We start from the raw sequence: 17,694 nt of genomic DNA, 5'->3' as shown, positions 1-17,694 counted from the left end.
CCTACATCGATTACTTCCGTAAAGTATGCATTTTGTTGTCAAATTAACCGACAATTTCTGATTATTTCTTCAAACCTTATCGGCCCTTTTTACAAGGGCCGGTGTAAAAAGGGTAGTTTCTAAACATCGACCAGAAATGGCGACCACGACCAGCGACCACGACCGGCGACCAGATAAAGTTGGGTTATCGAGATTTTCCTCTATCTCCACCGTAGAGTCTTTCTCTTATGATCAATTTTTTATTGAATTGAAGAGTAAAGCTCACCCATGTCTCACCTACAGTGATTATAAAGCCACGTGCAAAACGTGTAGAGCAGCCATTTCAACGCTATTGGAGCTTGAATAGAGTGTCAATTTCTATCCTTTTGTATTTTCGGCATCAAATTAATTAGTGACAAAATTTGTGCTGGAATTTATTTAGGAAGCTTTATATTTGATCATCAGATCATTATTTTGTCAAAATAAGTCATTTTGACAATGTAAGGACAATAGAATAATTAATTAGATTGAAATCTCTAAAACTGGCCTTCCCAGGCTTTTTCCTACTGACAATTTCTATCTATTCATCTAAAAGCATCTCATTCGGTACATTTAAAATATTTGGTGTAATAAAGTTTACAGGCATCACACTTAATTGCACTGTCAATATTTCTGTCAAAAAGTGTCACTTTGTCTAGAAAATGACTGGTAACGTCAAAAGTCACTTTTAGTATTCTCTAGCTAGAGTAATTCTCAGCCACGTGGCTCAGACAGTGGTTCATTTGAAAGCCACATCAGGACTCGATCTGGATGTTCTCTACGGTGGAGAGAGCAGGTAAACTCGATAACCCAAATTTATCTAGTCGCCGGTCGTGGTCGCTGGTCGTGGTTGCCATTTCTGGTCGATGTTTAGAAACTCCCTGTAAAAAGGGTCGATAAGGTATATTATAGACAGAGTATTTGAGAACACCAGACAGTATTGTGTGGTTCCAAATTGCTTTAGTAAAGGAGACAAGGTTGACAGAGTATCATAAACCTAACTGTTATATATTAAACATGAAGATTTTCTCCTAGATTCTTTATCCTATATCTGTTGAAAAAATAATATAAAAGTTTGTATGAAATCTTACAAAACTAAATCTAATAGCGCGCTCCTCTTCCAAAATAGGTTGATCCTCAGATATTTTTAGAGATTTTCAAACATATTCATAAATGTTTTGTTAAAATGCTTACACATTTTTACAAGCAATTCCAATTTTCGGGTCAGGGCTGAGGTTGCTTAGCATTCTAGCCCATTTTTTGAAAAATTTGCATTGACATAACCTCTGATATTATACCCTGTTTATGCTCATTTGGTCAAGGGTTAGATCATCTAAAAGCATTTTCTTCAAAGATAGTGTAAAAAAGGCTAATTTGAGGGCTTGAGCGTTAGCAACTTGGTTGTACCTTCTTACTAGCTTTAGATTGTATCAAAATTAAACCTCGTGGCATTATAAAATTGTTACTGTATTTGAAAAAAAACAACAATTGAAATATTTGCGAAGTTATGCAGGTATTTTGAGAAAACAAAAACTAACAGAAACTTTTCACTTTTTAAGTTAACAAAATAAGCGATTTCCTAAAAAAAGCGTAGAACCTTTAATCAGCCTTACGTAAAACTTGAAGTTGGCTGTTTCTTCCCCAAAGAATCATCCTAGCATCGAAGCTCTCCAAAATGTCACTTGTCCAATATAAGTGTCTTTTCCGCCTTACATTCGAAAAGGCAGTCGCCTGCTATTTTCATTTAAGATACAACGGCTAGATTCGAGAAAAACAACGTAGTTAAAGATTGCCAAACGAAATGCAGATTTGACGATTATTGAAGTTTAGTATGTTTAGACTTTGGATAACAAATTGTTCAGAAGATGACATCTTAAATAAACGGACCAATCAAATCCAAGGGCTCCATCCAGAAAATATACGACCAATCACGTTCTTATCTGTTGCCAAGTCAACCAAACAATCTACTTGCTCCTCGACATTTAGAACATGCGTAGAAGGGTCTTTCGTTGCTTTCAACATGGCGGCGCGATAGTTTTGATGAGGATCACCTTCAGCTACAGCCTGTACTTTTCGATTCAACGATTTATTATTCAGAAACACACCATATTCCAGATCTTGGCTGAAATGTAAGGTTGAAATCATTAAGGTAGGGTGACATGTCGAATTGTGGAAGTTGAGAACGATAGAGTAGCAAAAAGGAATTTTAGGTATTTAGGAGCTTGAGGCTTTTGAAAAGCACCAAAGCTCGTCTATGATAAGGCATAAGATGATTCGACCATTTCGACCAAGGTACTTGGTTCGACCGACACAATCCTGCAATCAAGAAAGTTCAAAACAGATTGTTAAAAAATGCAAGACTATTCAAAAGTTTTTTTACCTCATAATATAAGCAGGGTTGATTCCAGACAATTTCATTTTACAAACATTGACTTTGAACCTCGGATCCCAAACGTTCGTTTTACCTGTTTTGGAGCAAGTAATATTAAATAAGAAGATGTGTTGTGAAAAAAACGTTACCGATTGACTTTCAAGAAAAAAAAAGCGATAGTGCTTCCATTACAGTATTCACCAGGGCGTATTAACATATCTAGTTTAGACTTTCTGCTCTGACTATTCTGATAGCGCTCCGCGTCGCATACGTCATAATTATTTTAACTCAAATTTTTTCAATCTCATAGTTCATTTCAAAATGATTGTGGAAGACCGTGAAAGCTATTACTTCTCTTTTGATATTGTAAGTCTTAACGTTCAATAGCGATTAACGCAAAGGAGGAGGGGATTGCAAGGCGTACAGACGAATAGATTTGTGCAAAGTCATTACTATCTTTGCGCAGTACACTATTGTTTAGCCTAAAAGTTGACGGACTATTTGGCAGCTAAAATCCATTGGAATTTAAGCTCCGAAGGGGCTAGAGGAATCTTCAACCTTTTTCGAGCAAGAAAAACTGAAGCCTCAAGTTTGCCCGGCATTTAGAAAATTTGTTAAAAAACACACGGGTCACGTTAATCTGGATAAGAAATAAGTGGCTTCATTTCCAATCCAGAAGTTCCGGATCTTGCCCCCCCCCCCTCAGGGCTTTGATACCAATGCTAAAATCTTTGCTTGAAAAAGATTGAAAAAAGTCATTGCATTAATGTCAAAAGTGACCAGTGCATTGACTTTAGACAGCGCAATATTCTGTCTAATTCTGTCTAATTGTCTGGCAGGGTAAAAAAAGGCCGTCTAAACCAGAGCTCATCTAGCAACAATAACGTCCCGAAATGTAAGATGAATTAGCCAAGAGACCAAACAATTTGTTAGCCCTTTCAGTCCCAGAGCTTTGCACTTTTTGAACAAAAATATTCAAAAGGTTCACACAGTTAAGGGGTAAGGGCGCTTGGAGGTCAATAAGAAAAGATCAAATACAAACAAAACCTGTACATAATATACGATATATTTCCATTTTTTATAGTTTGATTGTATAGGGAAGGAATAAGTGGAATCATACCTTTTTCATTGGATGATTTCATTCTAGCTTCTAGCTTCAAAGCATATTTCTAAAAAGAATATGGTCAAATTGTATTGGCAAGTGAGTTAGGTATGTATGAAAATTATAATCTGAAAACTTTTTGAGAAAGGGCAATAGATAGCATAGATGCAAGGAACATATTGAAAACCCCATACATACCTGCCAGTCGAGTAGTGGCTCTTGTATAAAAACATCCATCGTATTCAATAAGAGGGCGGATTGTTTCCGCAGGGCGTGAAGGGCGGACATCATGTATTGTTTATAAGGCGAAGCGTCTTTGATGGGACTTAAGAAAGTCAACATTTGATGAGTTAATCGGAATGGAACTAACTCTGGAACTCCCAACAGCTGAAATATAATTCATAAATCAAGAAATAAAGTCACTACTTTTACTTTACTATACTAGGCATACTACTTTTACTAATTCAGACACTTAGTCTGATCGCAGATCTCCGTAAACACGAAGAGCACGAATCGGTTATAGGACGAAAGAATCCTGACAGGTGGTCAAACCATACTACACTTTTAAAAAATCCAGGATTTAATCCTTTAAATACAAGAAGATCATAGTAAAACATCCCTTTTGGAGGCTATAAAACATAAAATAAAGTGGAAATGAATAACACGTTCACTGCCGAGCCTTTTTCAGAAATCGAAAATTCGTTATCTGGATTATTTTATCGAAAGTTTCACTTTAAGAGGGTCCTGTGTCCTACCTTCAAATTGTATACCAATCGACGCGGAGTTTTACGTACACGTATTTTTAATACCGGGTACGCCACAAGCATGTGGATTCCAAAAATGCAATCAAAAGTTTCCCAAAAGTTACGCCCTTTGAAGTACTACCAGTATTTTGACGCCTCTGCTACGAGTATACTCGTAGTTGGCAGCGAATATGTTAACGAGGCCTTTTTCCAACATTTCTTATGAGCCTTTATGGGTGTGTTTCATCATTAGACATGACTTATGATGACTTGACTGTTGATTTGAACAGTGCTTGGAGTTTTTGAAAATTTTATAGAGCCTATTAAAACGATAAAAACACACCTGAGTGGCCGATCCGAATGCGTGTCCAAAATCGATTCCCACACAAGCTCCAGTTGTCATGTCAATCAAAGTGTTGTCTAAATGACGATCCCCAATCCCCAAGATGTATTGAGCGATACACATGTAGGAATGTGATTGGACAAAGCGACTTCGTAGCACAAAATAAGCTTCATTCGAAGATGCCATTCTACTGAAAGCACGTCTGTATGAAGAAAGAAGAAGAACTTTTTATAAAACGTACAAGTGTTTGGAAATCCGGGGCAAAATTTAATTAAGGCAACATAAAAATTTCGCCTTTGTTTATGCTCGAATCTGTAACTTTGTGATTACAATACCTGCGGGTTCCTAAACAATCAGTCATGTCTGTAAAGGACGAAGGAGGTATTAAGAGTCCAATTCCTTCCCCACAAATTAAAAAGAAGATTTGAAGAAGGGCTGGAAAGGGCTTTCGATTATATAGTAATTATACTTGTTTCAGTAGTCTATATTCCCGGGGGAGGGACGAAGGGGAGGGTGCCACCCGAATTTCGAACTTTGGACCCTTGCCGGGACTAAAAAGGAGAAAACAAAGGAAAATTTTGGGAATATTACGACCATTAGCGGGATAAATTTGACCAATTCTGATCAAATTTCGATCTTTCAGGGGGTAGAAAATAGAAATTTTCCTATTTTTCCGACCATTAGTGGGACTGAAATTGGATTTTCTGATTTTTCCGACTCTTGGCGGGTCTTTGCAAATCCAAAAAAGGTACCCTTAAGGGGGCACATACCGTACCCTCCATTAGCATAAGTACCCCCCGGGTCTATACTTGACACCACGGCTTTTTTTTACGCCGTAACGTCTATCCCAAGATTTCCAGGCTCCACACATTCCATTTTTTGACGTCACCTCAAACTTTCGAAGCTCATGCAGTAAGGTGAAATAGTCGAATTTGCGTCAGTACACTTGAAAGGCTTGTATTTTTCAAATTTATCAAAGTGGAAATTCAAAATGAGTGGAGAGACGGTGTGTTTTACGTTTTACGCGTGGAGTTACCATAATATAATTATATATAAAAGTTAAAGAAAACTAGTCCTTTGTACAGAAAAACTAGTCCTTCGAGCCGGATTTGAACCAGCGACCTAAGGATGTCAGCATTCATACCTCTACAGTCCTCCGCTCTACCAACTGAGCTATCGAAGGTTGAGAAAGAGGGAAATTGTAACATACCTATTATAAATTGAAATCTGATTAGCTTATTGACACAGTTCCCTTGTTAAAAGGTTACCTAAGCAACCTAAATTATTTTTTTTACAAGAAATAGTTTCCAGAGGACAAATGAAAATAAAAGTTTGTAGTATAAAATCACATACAACAGCCCGTCTTTTACTCCTACAAATAGCGTATATTTGCCCTTACTTCACTCTTCAGAACACTTTACCCACATTTCTCCTAGGCGACGTTTTTCTTAGCTACACACTTGTCGAAAGACGTTGAATGTTTCTTACCTGAGAAGGTCATTGCTAGCCATATTTTGTAGATCGGAGATGACTTTGATCACTTCCGAACGACTTGCTCTGTTGGTAAGTTCACTGTACGTTTCTATATTTCACATCAGTGTGATTTTCTTCTATGCTTCACCATCGGCCCACTGAAAGAAACAAAGATAAAACCAACATTACAACAACCAGGGCTTAGTAGACTGGAGTCGTTTATATTATGCGTGTAATACAGTAGTATAGGCATTACTCTTGTCTCCCGAATAGACGTCCCCCCGCTAATTGTTAAGAGAAAAAAATCCATCCCATCCTCTCTTAATAAGACCCCCCCCCGCTAATTAAATTCGAATAATTCAATATTCTATTACAGTGTATATAGACCTTAAACTTGTCAAAATTTTCCTTATTGTTGGTATTGGTTCTTATTTTACGTGTTCATTTGCTAAAGTTCCTTTTTTGTTGTTGAAATCGATATCAGTTAAAAAGAATTCTGTATTCAAATTACCCCCCCCCCCCTTTTATTCCACCCACCGCTTATTAGAATTTAGAAGATTTTCCTACCCCCTGCTTATTCGGACCCCACCCCCCGTCTATTCGGGAGACAAGAGTATATGATAGGTATCACGTTTATAGTTTCGGCAATGAATTCTGAAATTAGATATTGGGTCTGTGTACAGAATATCAAATGGAGGGCTATATATTGGAAATAAAAAGCCAGCGTGATCGATAGTGTGGCCAATCCTGTATCCACCTGACCATATTTTGTTGCCCTTCCCTCATTCGGGCATTCCATGGTCACAATTCGTATCACTTACTCTGAACTGTTGTAAGCCTTCTGCTCTCTATCGGTCATCGCACCCATCAGGAGCGTTTTATAAGGCTGTGTATTATCGACCCATTCAATCAAACCAACTCTAAGAAAAAGAATGAAGAAAACGATATTAATAAAAAGCTTCGTTCGACTGTCTTGTGCGGGCTACCGTACACCACCTATTCACAAGCGCTATCCCACTACTGCTCACTGCGAGAACTTTTGCCTGCTGCGTTTCCGCCCTGGGCCGGTACGTTCTTCATTATCGAACCTGGTGTATCTCGCATTCCTGCATGATAACCATGTTGACACTGAGCTTAGTGTGGACGCCTGATCGACATAGACAACTGCACGGAAGTGGTCTCGAACTCAAGCCGTTCGAGAGTTTAGCCTCCAAGTAGCTGGATTACAGATGCACGCCACAACACCCGGCGTAAAAAAGAGGGAAAGCTTCGAATTTTATTATTATCATTACTTCAAAAAGCAAAGGGTAACCATGGAAACCATATTAAATATATCAATTTATCTATTTGATTTATTTTTGATTGACAGGTAGCGCTGTATGGAGTATAAGTATAGAAAATTCTTTGCAAACTGTTCCGTCTCAGTAAAAACCATGACGTACTCTAGGGGCTGAGTTAGGTCCCGTATGCGCATCGGCGTAAATCAAGTAAGCCAATCAAATGTTACAGCCACGCTAATTTGGAACCAAAAGTAGTCATTTCAAAAAATCAAAATCGAAAGTGCTTCATATCTCCAGATAACGAAATTTTCAGACCATAGTTCTGACATTTTTCTTAATCAGCATAAAATTTGTGATCGATTGGTATATAATATTACTATGTTTAAAGTTAAAAAAAAGGGTTGAAAATCTAAAATCCGCCATTATGGAAATTTGTGCCTGATCCAAATAACGCCACACACGTTTTCTGACTCTTCAAGGACTATACTTTCATGATCAAAAGAAAAAATGACTATACGCCGATGTGCATACGAGACCTAACTCAGCCCCTAGAGGTGAAGAAAAATTCGTGAATTATTGGGGAAATTTGGGAAGAAGACTAAGTAAAATACTACTGTATACACTACTGTAGATAAACAAAGCAACCCAAAGGGAATAAGAAATGTTCGTACCTTTGAGTGACTGGAATAACTTTGTATGTTTTCAAAAGCATCCGATGGTTCCTACATCCTGCATCATTTCCAAACACAGTGTTCATCAACTCAAAGACCTAAAAACAAAATAATTGCTCAAAGATTACTACTATACTATGATGTAGAACTAAAAAACTAATAAAACTACTAACATGATCTTCTAGGACGGAGGACGGGTCAACAGTCGTATAAAAATAACATTGCCATAACATCGTAAGTTTGATAAGTTAATCAATTTAATTCAGTCTAATTTTAAAATACACTTTTTTCATGAGATGTACATCCATTTGATAGTGGTAGAAATTGATGAAAATGACGTTTTTTATTTTATTGAGTATTTTTGAAAATTTGAAAATAAAATCTCTATTCTAGATTTTGCGATTTTTTACATTATCGATTGACAATCATTTTTGGACCATTTTTAGCCAAAGGGGTTTAAATGTGAATCAGAAGACAAAAATTATCAATTTCTTGAATCTATATTTGTAGATTTACGAAATCAAGGATTTTTAGTGAATGTCTTTGTCAAGCTCTCAAAATAGCGAGAATGTAAATGTAAATATTTATCAATATTTGTTGTTTTACTATTCTGAACAAATCCTACAAGTTATTTTGGCGTATATGACCAAAATTTCAGCTACAAAATAAGGACCAAAAGCGTGATCAGGAGCGAAATGGCAGTAAATGGTTTTTCCTGCAGGAAACTGAAAGGACTCGGGTTGTAGGACAAAAGAATTCGACCGGTTCCCAGCTGGCATACAACGTTGCTTCAACGTTCATCGAACGTTATATGGACGCTGTGAACGTGTTAGATAAACGTTGAAATAACGTTGTGTGCCAGCTGGGTTAGATCGAAGAGGGGTTTACTTACCTGTTCAATACGTTGATCTTGTCTTAAATCTTCACCTCCTTTGACCAAGAACTTGTACTCCCTCTGATCGTTCCCTCGGATTGTCAATCTTTTTGGTTTACGAATTGAACTCATGATTAAGATCTACAAAAAAAATTAAGTATTTAGGATCTTAGACGATGACCATTCGTTACCACGCTGGTACAGGTTGTAATTAATTCAACGCCCATCCAACGCCCAGTCATGGCGTTCGTGTTTTACAAACGTGATACAATTTGTACCAGGGTTTAACTTTCAAAAAATCGAGCCCCCACAAAATCGATGGTTTCATATAGTTCAAAATGAGATGAACTTAATGTGCTTGCAATGGCCTATTAGAGTAAACTATCTTTACCATGAGAATTATAAACTCGCTTCGCTCGCTGTCATTACTGGAAATTAAATGTATTTCTTACTTGTGAGAAATATGTAAACGATTTCTTACTTTTCAAGGAAAATTAACTACAATATTTCTTGTTTATTGAATGGAACATTGATTAAAACATTTTCCTGTATTTTCCAAGGAAAATTATGTACGTCTTGTATTTTCAAAAAAATTAGATAAAACACATTTCTTGTATGTGGTAATGGAAACAACCTAGAGCAAATTCATGTATTTTTCAAGGAAAATCGACCGATACAATCTCTTGTATTTTCCAAGGAAAAAATAACATAGGATAATTTTAATATGTTTAATATGTTTCAAGAAAATTATCTAAAACATTTTTTTGCTACTTTCACCAAGCTGATTTTGCAAGAAAGGTGTTTTGAGAGCAAATCGAATCAAAACTGCCATTTTTTTCAATGTAATAACAAGGAAAGAAGATCGTGTATTGCTAAAAGAGCCCCCCCAGCGGACCTTGAATTCAAACAATCACGGAAATATTTTTCCAAAATTGACACATTCACGCAATTTTTGTTCACGCGAAGCTTTCCAATTCATGCATTCACGCAATTTTTTTTTCAATTTTCACGCATTCGCGCAGGTGAAAAAGCCCATTCACGCAAACCGCTGGAGAGGGGCGGCCCTATAAAAAATACTTCAATCAAGAGTATCTTGTAAAACTATTCTTATGCTTGGAGTAGTTTAGCCATTGTGGGTAAACATTCTTCAAAGCGATCTTGAAAATGTTCAAAAAAGAAGATTACAAAAAGGAAAAAGAATACATGTTTTTACGGGTTTCATTTTAAGGCTGAAAATTGACTAAGTGAAATATCAATACCGAAAAGGCGCTAAAAAGAGTTGCCATGTGCTTCATAATAAAAGAAAAAATAATCATTTTGAAAAAAAGCTTTATGCGAGAATGGCGGATTTCGGATTTAAGCGTATTATAATATAGATTAAGCCAATAGAACGGCCTCATTTTTGCTTCCGTTCCAAAAATCATTCCAGCATATAAAATAGATGTGATTTTTCACACTTAAAATACCTTTCGGCCTAACAAACTAGACTAAATCTTTTTCTTATCGATAAGAAGAAGGTCGGAGAGAAGACTAAATCTTTTTCTTATCTGATACCTACCTTTTCATCGAAGCCAGCAATTTTGACATGGTATTCAAGCATCGGTTTTCGTTTACCACTGTATTGGCCTGGTGAAAACAACAACAACAACAAGTAACAAGTTTAAATAATTTAAGAATATTACCGTTCCTCTTGGCAAAATATTCTTTCTTACAGGAGCCCCTGTTACTTTGCGTTGTTTTTTTCTGCATAGTATTAATTTTTTTTCGGGATCAAGATAGCATTATTACGTATGCGAGTTCTAACTTTTAGGGGAGAAAAAAAGAACTGGGAGACTAGATCCGTATTTGCAAGGGTAGTTAGCGGTAGATTGATGTACTGGTTATTACTATTATCTTACCAGGTATTTCGAGGTGCTGATTAAACATGTCAGCTTGAAATTGACTTAGCCATGGAGAGAAGTGCTGCAAATTACCACGAAAGTCCTTATGATTTTCAAGTTGCTTTAGAATTTTTGCCTTTAGTGCCATATAACCCTAAAGAAAAATAAATTCAATTCAATGCCCATTTTTTCATAAGAATCGTTAAATTAAAACCGATTTTCAGGCTCAATGCTCTTAATATTCAAATATTTATTTTAAGGGGCTTAAAATCAGCATTTTCCTTTCCTGTGTCGAAAAGACAATGTTCCTAATGGAAGGTCCATGATGCTATTCGGAAGCGTATTACCTTTAATAGGAAGAGGTGAAGGGTACTAGATCTCAATTTTCTTATACTTACGCTTAATGACATTCCAACTAACTTCTCCCCATCTTTTCCGAGTTCCTTCTTCACAATGTCCTGAAAGCAGAGAAAAATTTTTTCATTTACAGAAAAGATTGTCATGGTCGGCAACAAAAGAAGTACGTATTTTACAGAGCTGGCATCATCTAAAGACAGTCCTAAAACTTTCTCGTGAATTTAACCCATAAGAAACCTACGCGCTAAATTTCAGTCACGGCGTATTCACTGTTTGTAACAAATCAATACTATACAAATATAATACCTTCAGTTTCTTTCCTAAAGAACCAGCTTCGAAATAATAACTTCCTCCACTGCTCGACGATGTTGATGATGACGTCATACTATCTTGTGTACCAGGCGCTGAATCTCTCCCACGTCTCGTTGTCTCACCGATGAAGAATTTAGCAAAATTTTGTCGGAAAAAATCTTTAACTTTTCTTTGATCTCTTGTTTCGACGTGCTTCCCAAGTTCCTCCATTAAATCCTGTGGAAATGAGAATTTAAGCAAATTAACAATCGACCATCTTTAAAATGGATTTTTTTTCAGTTGTTTCGGTGTCAATAAAGTAGTTACGAAAATCAATGCAACCAATGGAATTTTTTCGGGAGGCGGAGGTGCGCGTCTAACTATTAAAGTAATTTATATATCAATTCTTCTGATAAATTTTTAGGGGGAGAAGTGGAATTGGGACGTACCCTTAAAGGTTTTATTTAAATTCATCGGGGGAAAATTTCGTCACCCCCTCAAAATCCCGTTTCATATCACGTACATATTTCATATCAGGACAGTGTCTGCCTATTGTTATATTATGCTGATATAAGCAAAAAAATGTTTTTCTTTCCCTCTTTCTAACCAATCTTGCTCCACATCCATGTCAATTCTATGTGAAAAAGCTTGTGAATTAAAATTGATGAATAAGCAAACGATATCCTCTTATTTAAAAACAAGACCTTTAACAATAAATTTGGATGTGTCATTTGTAGAAGAGCATCAGAGAATGGTTGTAACAAGTCGCATCGGATCGTATTCGATAATCTAAAACAGGGAAGATTTAAATATCAGTTTAGAATTTTAGCTTTAGTTAAACATGAGTGGGGACTGAACGATTTTTTGTGTTTTTAGGCAAAATTGTAAGCCCTGAAAATTCGCGATTTTTTTTTTTTTTTGGGGGGGGGGGGGTGTCTTCAAAATCAAAAAAGACCTATACCACGTGATAGAGCTCTTCAAACTGAGCAAAAGAATGTATTATATCAAAGTCTCAACTTTTCTAGATCAAAGTCATGAATTTTCAGTGCTTACAATTTTGCCTAAAATAGCAAAAAATCGCAAATTACACAAAAACTGCGGTTTTCAAGCTTGGTAACATTCAAATTAGGAATTAACACCCTCAAATTGAATAAGAAACATATCAAAAAGTGGTTCACAGACCACTTTTTGAAAAACCAATTTTGGATTTTTATTTATTTTTGAAACTTAGGCATGGTTTCCACCATCACAGTATGAAAACTTATCAGTATGTCATCTGCTCCTAACACATGATAGAAATATGATCAAATTACCATAGCACAAAATCTATCAGCGCCCCCCCCCCTCTTTCTCATAATACATAATTTTAATTATTTGCAAATCCGATTGTATTCGTCAATAATCAACGAATTCCTAACTTTTATACACATTTAAAGTTGGCGATCCTTATTTGATCGTGGTTGAAATGAATTCTTACTCTTCGAAGAATTTCCTCATCTTCTGCCCTTCAACAGTGCCATCAAAAGCAAGTTGATCTTTACAAACCCCTAAGGGATACATGAGAGCTTGTGGATAAGCTCTGGCAACCCCTTTCAGAATCGGTTGAACGCATTCCTGGATGGGTTTGTCAATAACAGCAACGATTTGATTGATCCAGTCCAAAAACATCCAGCATGGGATTTCTTTGACCTTACACACGAGAGAAAAACAAAGCGTGTAAAATTAAACAGATGAATGTGACAAAAGACAGCCGCCCAGGAAACCGTCGGTAGTTCTCTTCAAAAACCTTATTAAAAGGTCACAAAAATATATCATATGGCCGAATAGGACAAATGGGATAATCCAAAAACCTTTTAATTATTTTCTCAAAGAAAGTTGCCATCTGTCCTTCTAAATAAAAGAATCCTTAACCCCTTCAAACCTACTATGAGTAGTATACGACGTCTACGACGGCAGTCGGAGGCAGCCCGAATGCTTCTCTTTCGATAGCTATCTACCTGAAGGTTGGGGAGGGTGCCGATCTTTCTCCCTGCGCATTGCTCCAATCACCCTTGATCCTTCTCCTAATTGTTGAGCATCAAGCAGAGAAGCATCAAGTATCATTTTGGAATCTTTAGTATGACCCGACTGGGGTTGAACCCACAACCTTGCGCACCGTAGCCGGATGCTCTATAACTGCACGGTCCACTACGGTCGCTACTACTACCGTATAACGAGAGAGACAATCGACTGGGACTAGAAGACTTTTTCCTTTATGACTTCTTAACGAACTTAAAAGCCTGGAATAATTCACGATGTGTGGGAGTCAAAGTTACATCAGCTTTCCGACCAAAACATCTAGAAATAGCCTTGCATATGTGGCGTTATCTGTGGGCAAATTCCAGATTCCAGTTCCCTTATTCTGAAAAATACCCATAGCAAATAGTAAATGTTTTTTTATAAGAGCATCCAAAATTTTTTTTGAAGCCATCGGATGTCCTTAACCCTTAGCCCACGCGGGACGCACATGTGCGTCCGCGCCTATATACGAGGGACGCGTATACGCGTCTTTTATATGTATGGTCATTTAAGCAATGATATTTAGTTTTCTGTTGTTGTGAGAATCAAATGGTTATGATATTTGAAAAGAGTGATAAATTTCCATTCCGGAAAGTATAGGTTTCAAAGGGCTAGGATGAAGTGCGCAATCAAAACAAACATTTGAAAAACGTTCAAATTCAAGATGGAGGCGGTGAAATGACTGTTATGAAAGTTAGAGGTAAGGATTTGAGATTTCTTCAAGTATTTTGGCAGTTTTAGTGCAGAAGAATTTTTTTATCCTTCAACACATCAATGTCTTCTACTGCTGTTCTGTAAGTTTTTTATTTGTTTTTCACTAAAATAGCTTTTGAAAAAATAGATTTTCATTGGCCCATATTTTGTACTTTTTTTCGGTGTCGTAAAATGTAGTGTTGAACCTTTTGAAACTTTGACTGAGATAAAATGCAGTATAGGAGTTATGTTATGGCTCAGAAGAAAGCAGATAAATTTTCCTTTTCAAAGATATATAACTTTTTAGCTGAAGTTGTTTTGTTTAAAAGTTATACCGGTTTGCGTAAAAGGTGACTTTTTATGAAAAACCACTGCGCGCTGTAGGGTCAAACACAGCGGTCGACAGCGGAGTCAAAGGGTTAACTTTTTGAGTTTCAAGTCTAAAAATGTTCTTAACATTTTCTTAATTTCACCATTTTAGTGTTTTTTTCCAATTTTCTAGGAAGTCGGGTGTTTTAGAGTCCACAAAGCCTTGAAAAATGTTCTTAACTTATTCTCAACATTTAGGCCATCGAATCCCTATGTTCTTATATAGTTTTTCCTTATAAAAAACGTGTAAGTACCGCTTTAGTAAATTCATCTCGTGTAGCAACAAATTTCTCAACAACTTGTAAAAGTCTTGGGAACCTCAACCTCGCTTTATCGGAATTCAATTTCATCGCGGACAACAAGTTTTGGACAATATTCATGGCATGTTCCACATTGTCTGCATCCTCAGCGTCAACTTCTGGAAAAAGAAATATTTTCATATATTTTTTAATGTGAAGAAATCTGCAGAATTTCTGCCATCCAATCATCTCTTAGGAGATTATGTGGCAGAGCAGGTGTATGCATTTTGTCCTTATTGGGATTCATCAGCACTGCGTACTATTTATCCATAGAAAATTTGATAATGGACGTTTGCTACAAAATGACCGAGTGTTATCGCAAATTTCAAGTTTCCGCATTTAAAAAAGTACAAAGGGAGGGTATTTTTTGGTGCCCACTGGCCCCGGGTATTCACACAAGGAACAAACAAGTGTACATAGTTTTCAACCATATCCGACCATTTTTTGACGTTTCAAGGCAGCCCTAAAGTTTTAGTCTCGTCTTTGTAGAAGCTCATGTCCACACCCCTAAAATCTAAATTGAAAAAAAAAAGAAACCATCCCCAGGAAGAGCTTCGCCAAATTTCAGCAGAATGGACCATTTTTGAGATATCTAGCCTACAGTAAGGTTTTCGTACAGACGATTCAGAGCTGAAGTTAAAACATAAAAAATTTCGCTCAAATCTTATACCAGATAAATCCTTTTGGCTATACAACTGATATTCATGTTTGCAAAATCAATTTCGGTAGAGAATCTATTGTTACCTCCTTTTGACTTCAGTTTGTCGTCAGAATATTGATACATTTTGATCATAGCTTTCACTTGAACATCCCTAAAGAAATGTAAACATGTGGAAGTTGCATTTTGATTGTAATTCCAAATGAAAATTATTTCTTGTATTTCTCAAGGAAATTTATTTTTTGTATTTCCCAAGGAAAATAGTTCTCTTGTATTTCTTAAGGGAAAAAGATTAGTGCCCAGTCCTCGAAAATCAAAATTATAAAAAAAAAACAAAAAAAAAGCGAAAGAAAATACTTTTTATTACACACATACACGCAGACGCATTGTCAGATTCTAGCTCAACAATATTCGAAACACATATTCTTGTATTTCTTAAGGAAAAAGTTTTCTTGATTTCTAGATGAAAAAACATTTCTTGCATTTCTATAGGAAAATAGATCATTTGTTTTTCAAAATGATAAAAATTTCAATTGTATTTCTAAAGGAAAATAGACCTTTTGTGTTAATCTCTACCTTATAGATGAATAATACAAAGTGATAAACAATAATATATGATAGCCAGTGGGGCTTTATGTGTAATCTGTAAATGGTAAACGTTCATATTGATTCTTGTGTTGGTTCAAGTTGGATTGTGTTCATCAAGTCTTCTGTTGGGAAGACTTATTATTTGGTTTATATTGCATCCGGTCAAGCAAGGATCAGCAATCACTAGGTTGGTAAATACCTATTTAACATTTGGTAGCAGAGGGAACAACGATCCACTATGGCAAACAAGAATGATATCAAAGCCCCGCCGGCATTGAAGGAGGATGTTCCTTACGAAAACTGGAAGAAGGAAATAACCATTTGGCAGCTCTTCACTTCGTTGGAGAAGAAGAAGCAGGGCTTGGCAATTTTATTATCTCTTGAAGGCAAAGCAAGGGAAGCTGCGCTGGAATTAGAGGTGGACGAGTTAAATAAAGATGATGGTGTGAGCAAGGTGCTTGCACAACTAGATAAAACTGTATCTCAAAGATAAGCTGCAACTCTCGTTTCAAGCATATGACAGTTTTCGGAAGTTTAAACGACCCAATGATATGCCAATTGCAGATTTTGTTGTCGAGTTTGAACGCCTGTACAACAAAGCCAAAGCTTACGAAATGATTCTTCCTGATGGTATCTTAGCGTACGAGTTCCTCAATAATGCAAACATCTCAGATTCACACGAAAAAGTTAATTAGAGCAACAATGACTGAGCTATCTTACAATTCATGAAAGACCAACTACGCAAGGTTTTTGGAGATTTGAGCCTCTCGGTATCTTCAAACAAATGCAAGGATGTAGGTGCTGTAAACAATCAGGTGAAGTTTGAGTCGCGAGATGAGATGACATTTGAGACAACAAGCAGAGACGAGGAAGAGCAGAAGAAGAAGTTTACTATGGAAATTACCGTGATAGATCAAATCGTGGTGGAAGATCTCGACCTAATCGTGGACGATTCAATTTTAGAGGTAGAGGAAGTCGTGGACAGCATGGTGGTGCGGAAAGAAGAAGACATCAAGATGGAAAACCAAGACGAAACCCATCTGGACCAGACGGTGCTCCTTCAACTTGTATGGTTTGTGGATCAGTGTTTCATTGGGCCAGGGATTGTCCTGATTCATATGACAATCTAATGAAGCACAAGAACAAGAGCAAAGAAGATGACGAGGATAGCCTTATTTAGTGACACTTTAAAGCAGTTTTTTGTGGGAGAAACCCTTGGCACAGCAGTGTTGGACTCTGGATGTACAAAGAATGTATGTGGAAAAAAAAACGTGGCTTGGATGCTATCTAGAGACACTGGACAAAAATCAACTATCAACTGTGAAGGAATTCAAAAGCAGCACAAGCTTCAAGTTTGGCAATGGAGATAGTGTGGAATCCTTGAAGAAAGTAAAGGGTACCAGCATACATTGGAGGAAAGAATGTATTTATCGAAACTGATGTCATCGATGGAGACTTACCTTACTTTTGAGCAAAGATGCCATGAAAAAGGCTGAAATGAATATTGATTTCATCCACGACAACGTCCACAATTTTGGACAAACTCAAAAAGCTTATGTTCACTTCCTCTGGTCACTATTGCATCCCACTCGGATATTGCACAAATGATCTCAACAGCAACAGAAA

The 17,694-nt window shown here is 36.7% G+C and overlaps 2 protein-coding genes and 1 non-coding gene across 3 annotated transcripts in view; all 3 read right to left on the bottom strand.

Moving 5' to 3' along the window:
- Positions 1-1,533: 1,533 nt before the first annotated feature.
- LOC136813917 (DNA-dependent protein kinase catalytic subunit-like) lies at positions 1,534-6,171 on the bottom strand. Its single transcript, XM_067070431.1, has 6 exons — positions 6,066-6,171; positions 4,578-4,779; positions 3,690-3,878; positions 3,510-3,558; positions 2,399-2,483; positions 1,534-2,140 (listed from the first exon to the last, which is right to left on the bottom strand). Exons 1-6 carry the CDS (start codon positions 6,086-6,088, stop codon positions 1,909-1,911), a joined length of 780 nt encoding a protein of 259 aa, XP_066926532.1. The 5' UTR covers positions 6,089-6,171; the 3' UTR covers positions 1,534-1,908.
- On the bottom strand, positions 5,672-5,760 carry Trnay-gua (transfer RNA tyrosine (anticodon GUA)). The gene is given in 2 exon segments: positions 5,672-5,707; positions 5,724-5,760. It is a non-coding gene; the product is annotated as a tRNA-Tyr (tRNA).
- A 696-nt stretch (positions 6,172-6,867) lies between the features above and the next one.
- The window catches only part of LOC136813972 (DNA-dependent protein kinase catalytic subunit-like), a 159,395-nt gene continuing 148,568 nt past the window's right edge, over positions 6,868-17,694 (bottom strand). The window contains exons 59-69 of the mRNA XM_067070485.1: positions 15,567-15,634; positions 14,778-14,941; positions 12,881-13,092; positions 12,108-12,192; positions 11,419-11,640; positions 11,154-11,213; positions 10,774-10,909; positions 10,434-10,501; positions 8,894-9,016; positions 8,002-8,099; positions 6,868-6,970 (exon numbers count right to left, since the gene is read on the bottom strand). Coding sequence (XP_066926586.1) covers positions 6,868-6,970; positions 8,002-8,099; positions 8,894-9,016; positions 10,434-10,501; positions 10,774-10,909; positions 11,154-11,213; positions 11,419-11,640; positions 12,108-12,192; positions 12,881-13,092; positions 14,778-14,941; positions 15,567-15,634 — 1,339 coding nt within the window. The remainder of the gene's footprint in view (positions 6,971-8,001; positions 8,100-8,893; positions 9,017-10,433; positions 10,502-10,773; positions 10,910-11,153; positions 11,214-11,418; positions 11,641-12,107; positions 12,193-12,880; positions 13,093-14,777; positions 14,942-15,566; positions 15,635-17,694) is intronic.

Source organism: Clytia hemisphaerica, unplaced genomic scaffold, assembly GCF_902728285.1.
Source record: "Clytia hemisphaerica strain Z4C2 unplaced genomic scaffold, Clytia hemisphaerica genome assembly, whole genome shotgun sequence".
Taxonomy (NCBI): Eukaryota; Metazoa; Cnidaria; class Hydrozoa; order Leptothecata; family Clytiidae; genus Clytia; species Clytia hemisphaerica.
The sequence above is the reverse complement of the archived record's forward strand: the minus strand, read 5'-3'. Positions and strand labels throughout refer to the sequence as shown.

What these genes read in the sequence shown, in the direction of transcription:
- LOC136813917 (XM_067070431.1), bottom strand. Translation starts at nt 6,088, where the DNA reads ATGGCTAGCAATGACCTTCTCAG. An exon ending in GCTAGCAATGACCTTCTCAG is followed by an intron (nt 4,780 to 6,065) that starts GTAAGAAACATT and finishes TTCTTCATACAG; the next exon opens with ACGTGCTTTCAGTAGAATGG. An exon ending in CATTCGGATCGGCCACTCAG is followed by an intron (nt 3,879 to 4,577) that starts GTGTGTTTTTAT and finishes ATTATATTTCAG; the next exon opens with CTGTTGGGAGTTCCAGAGTT.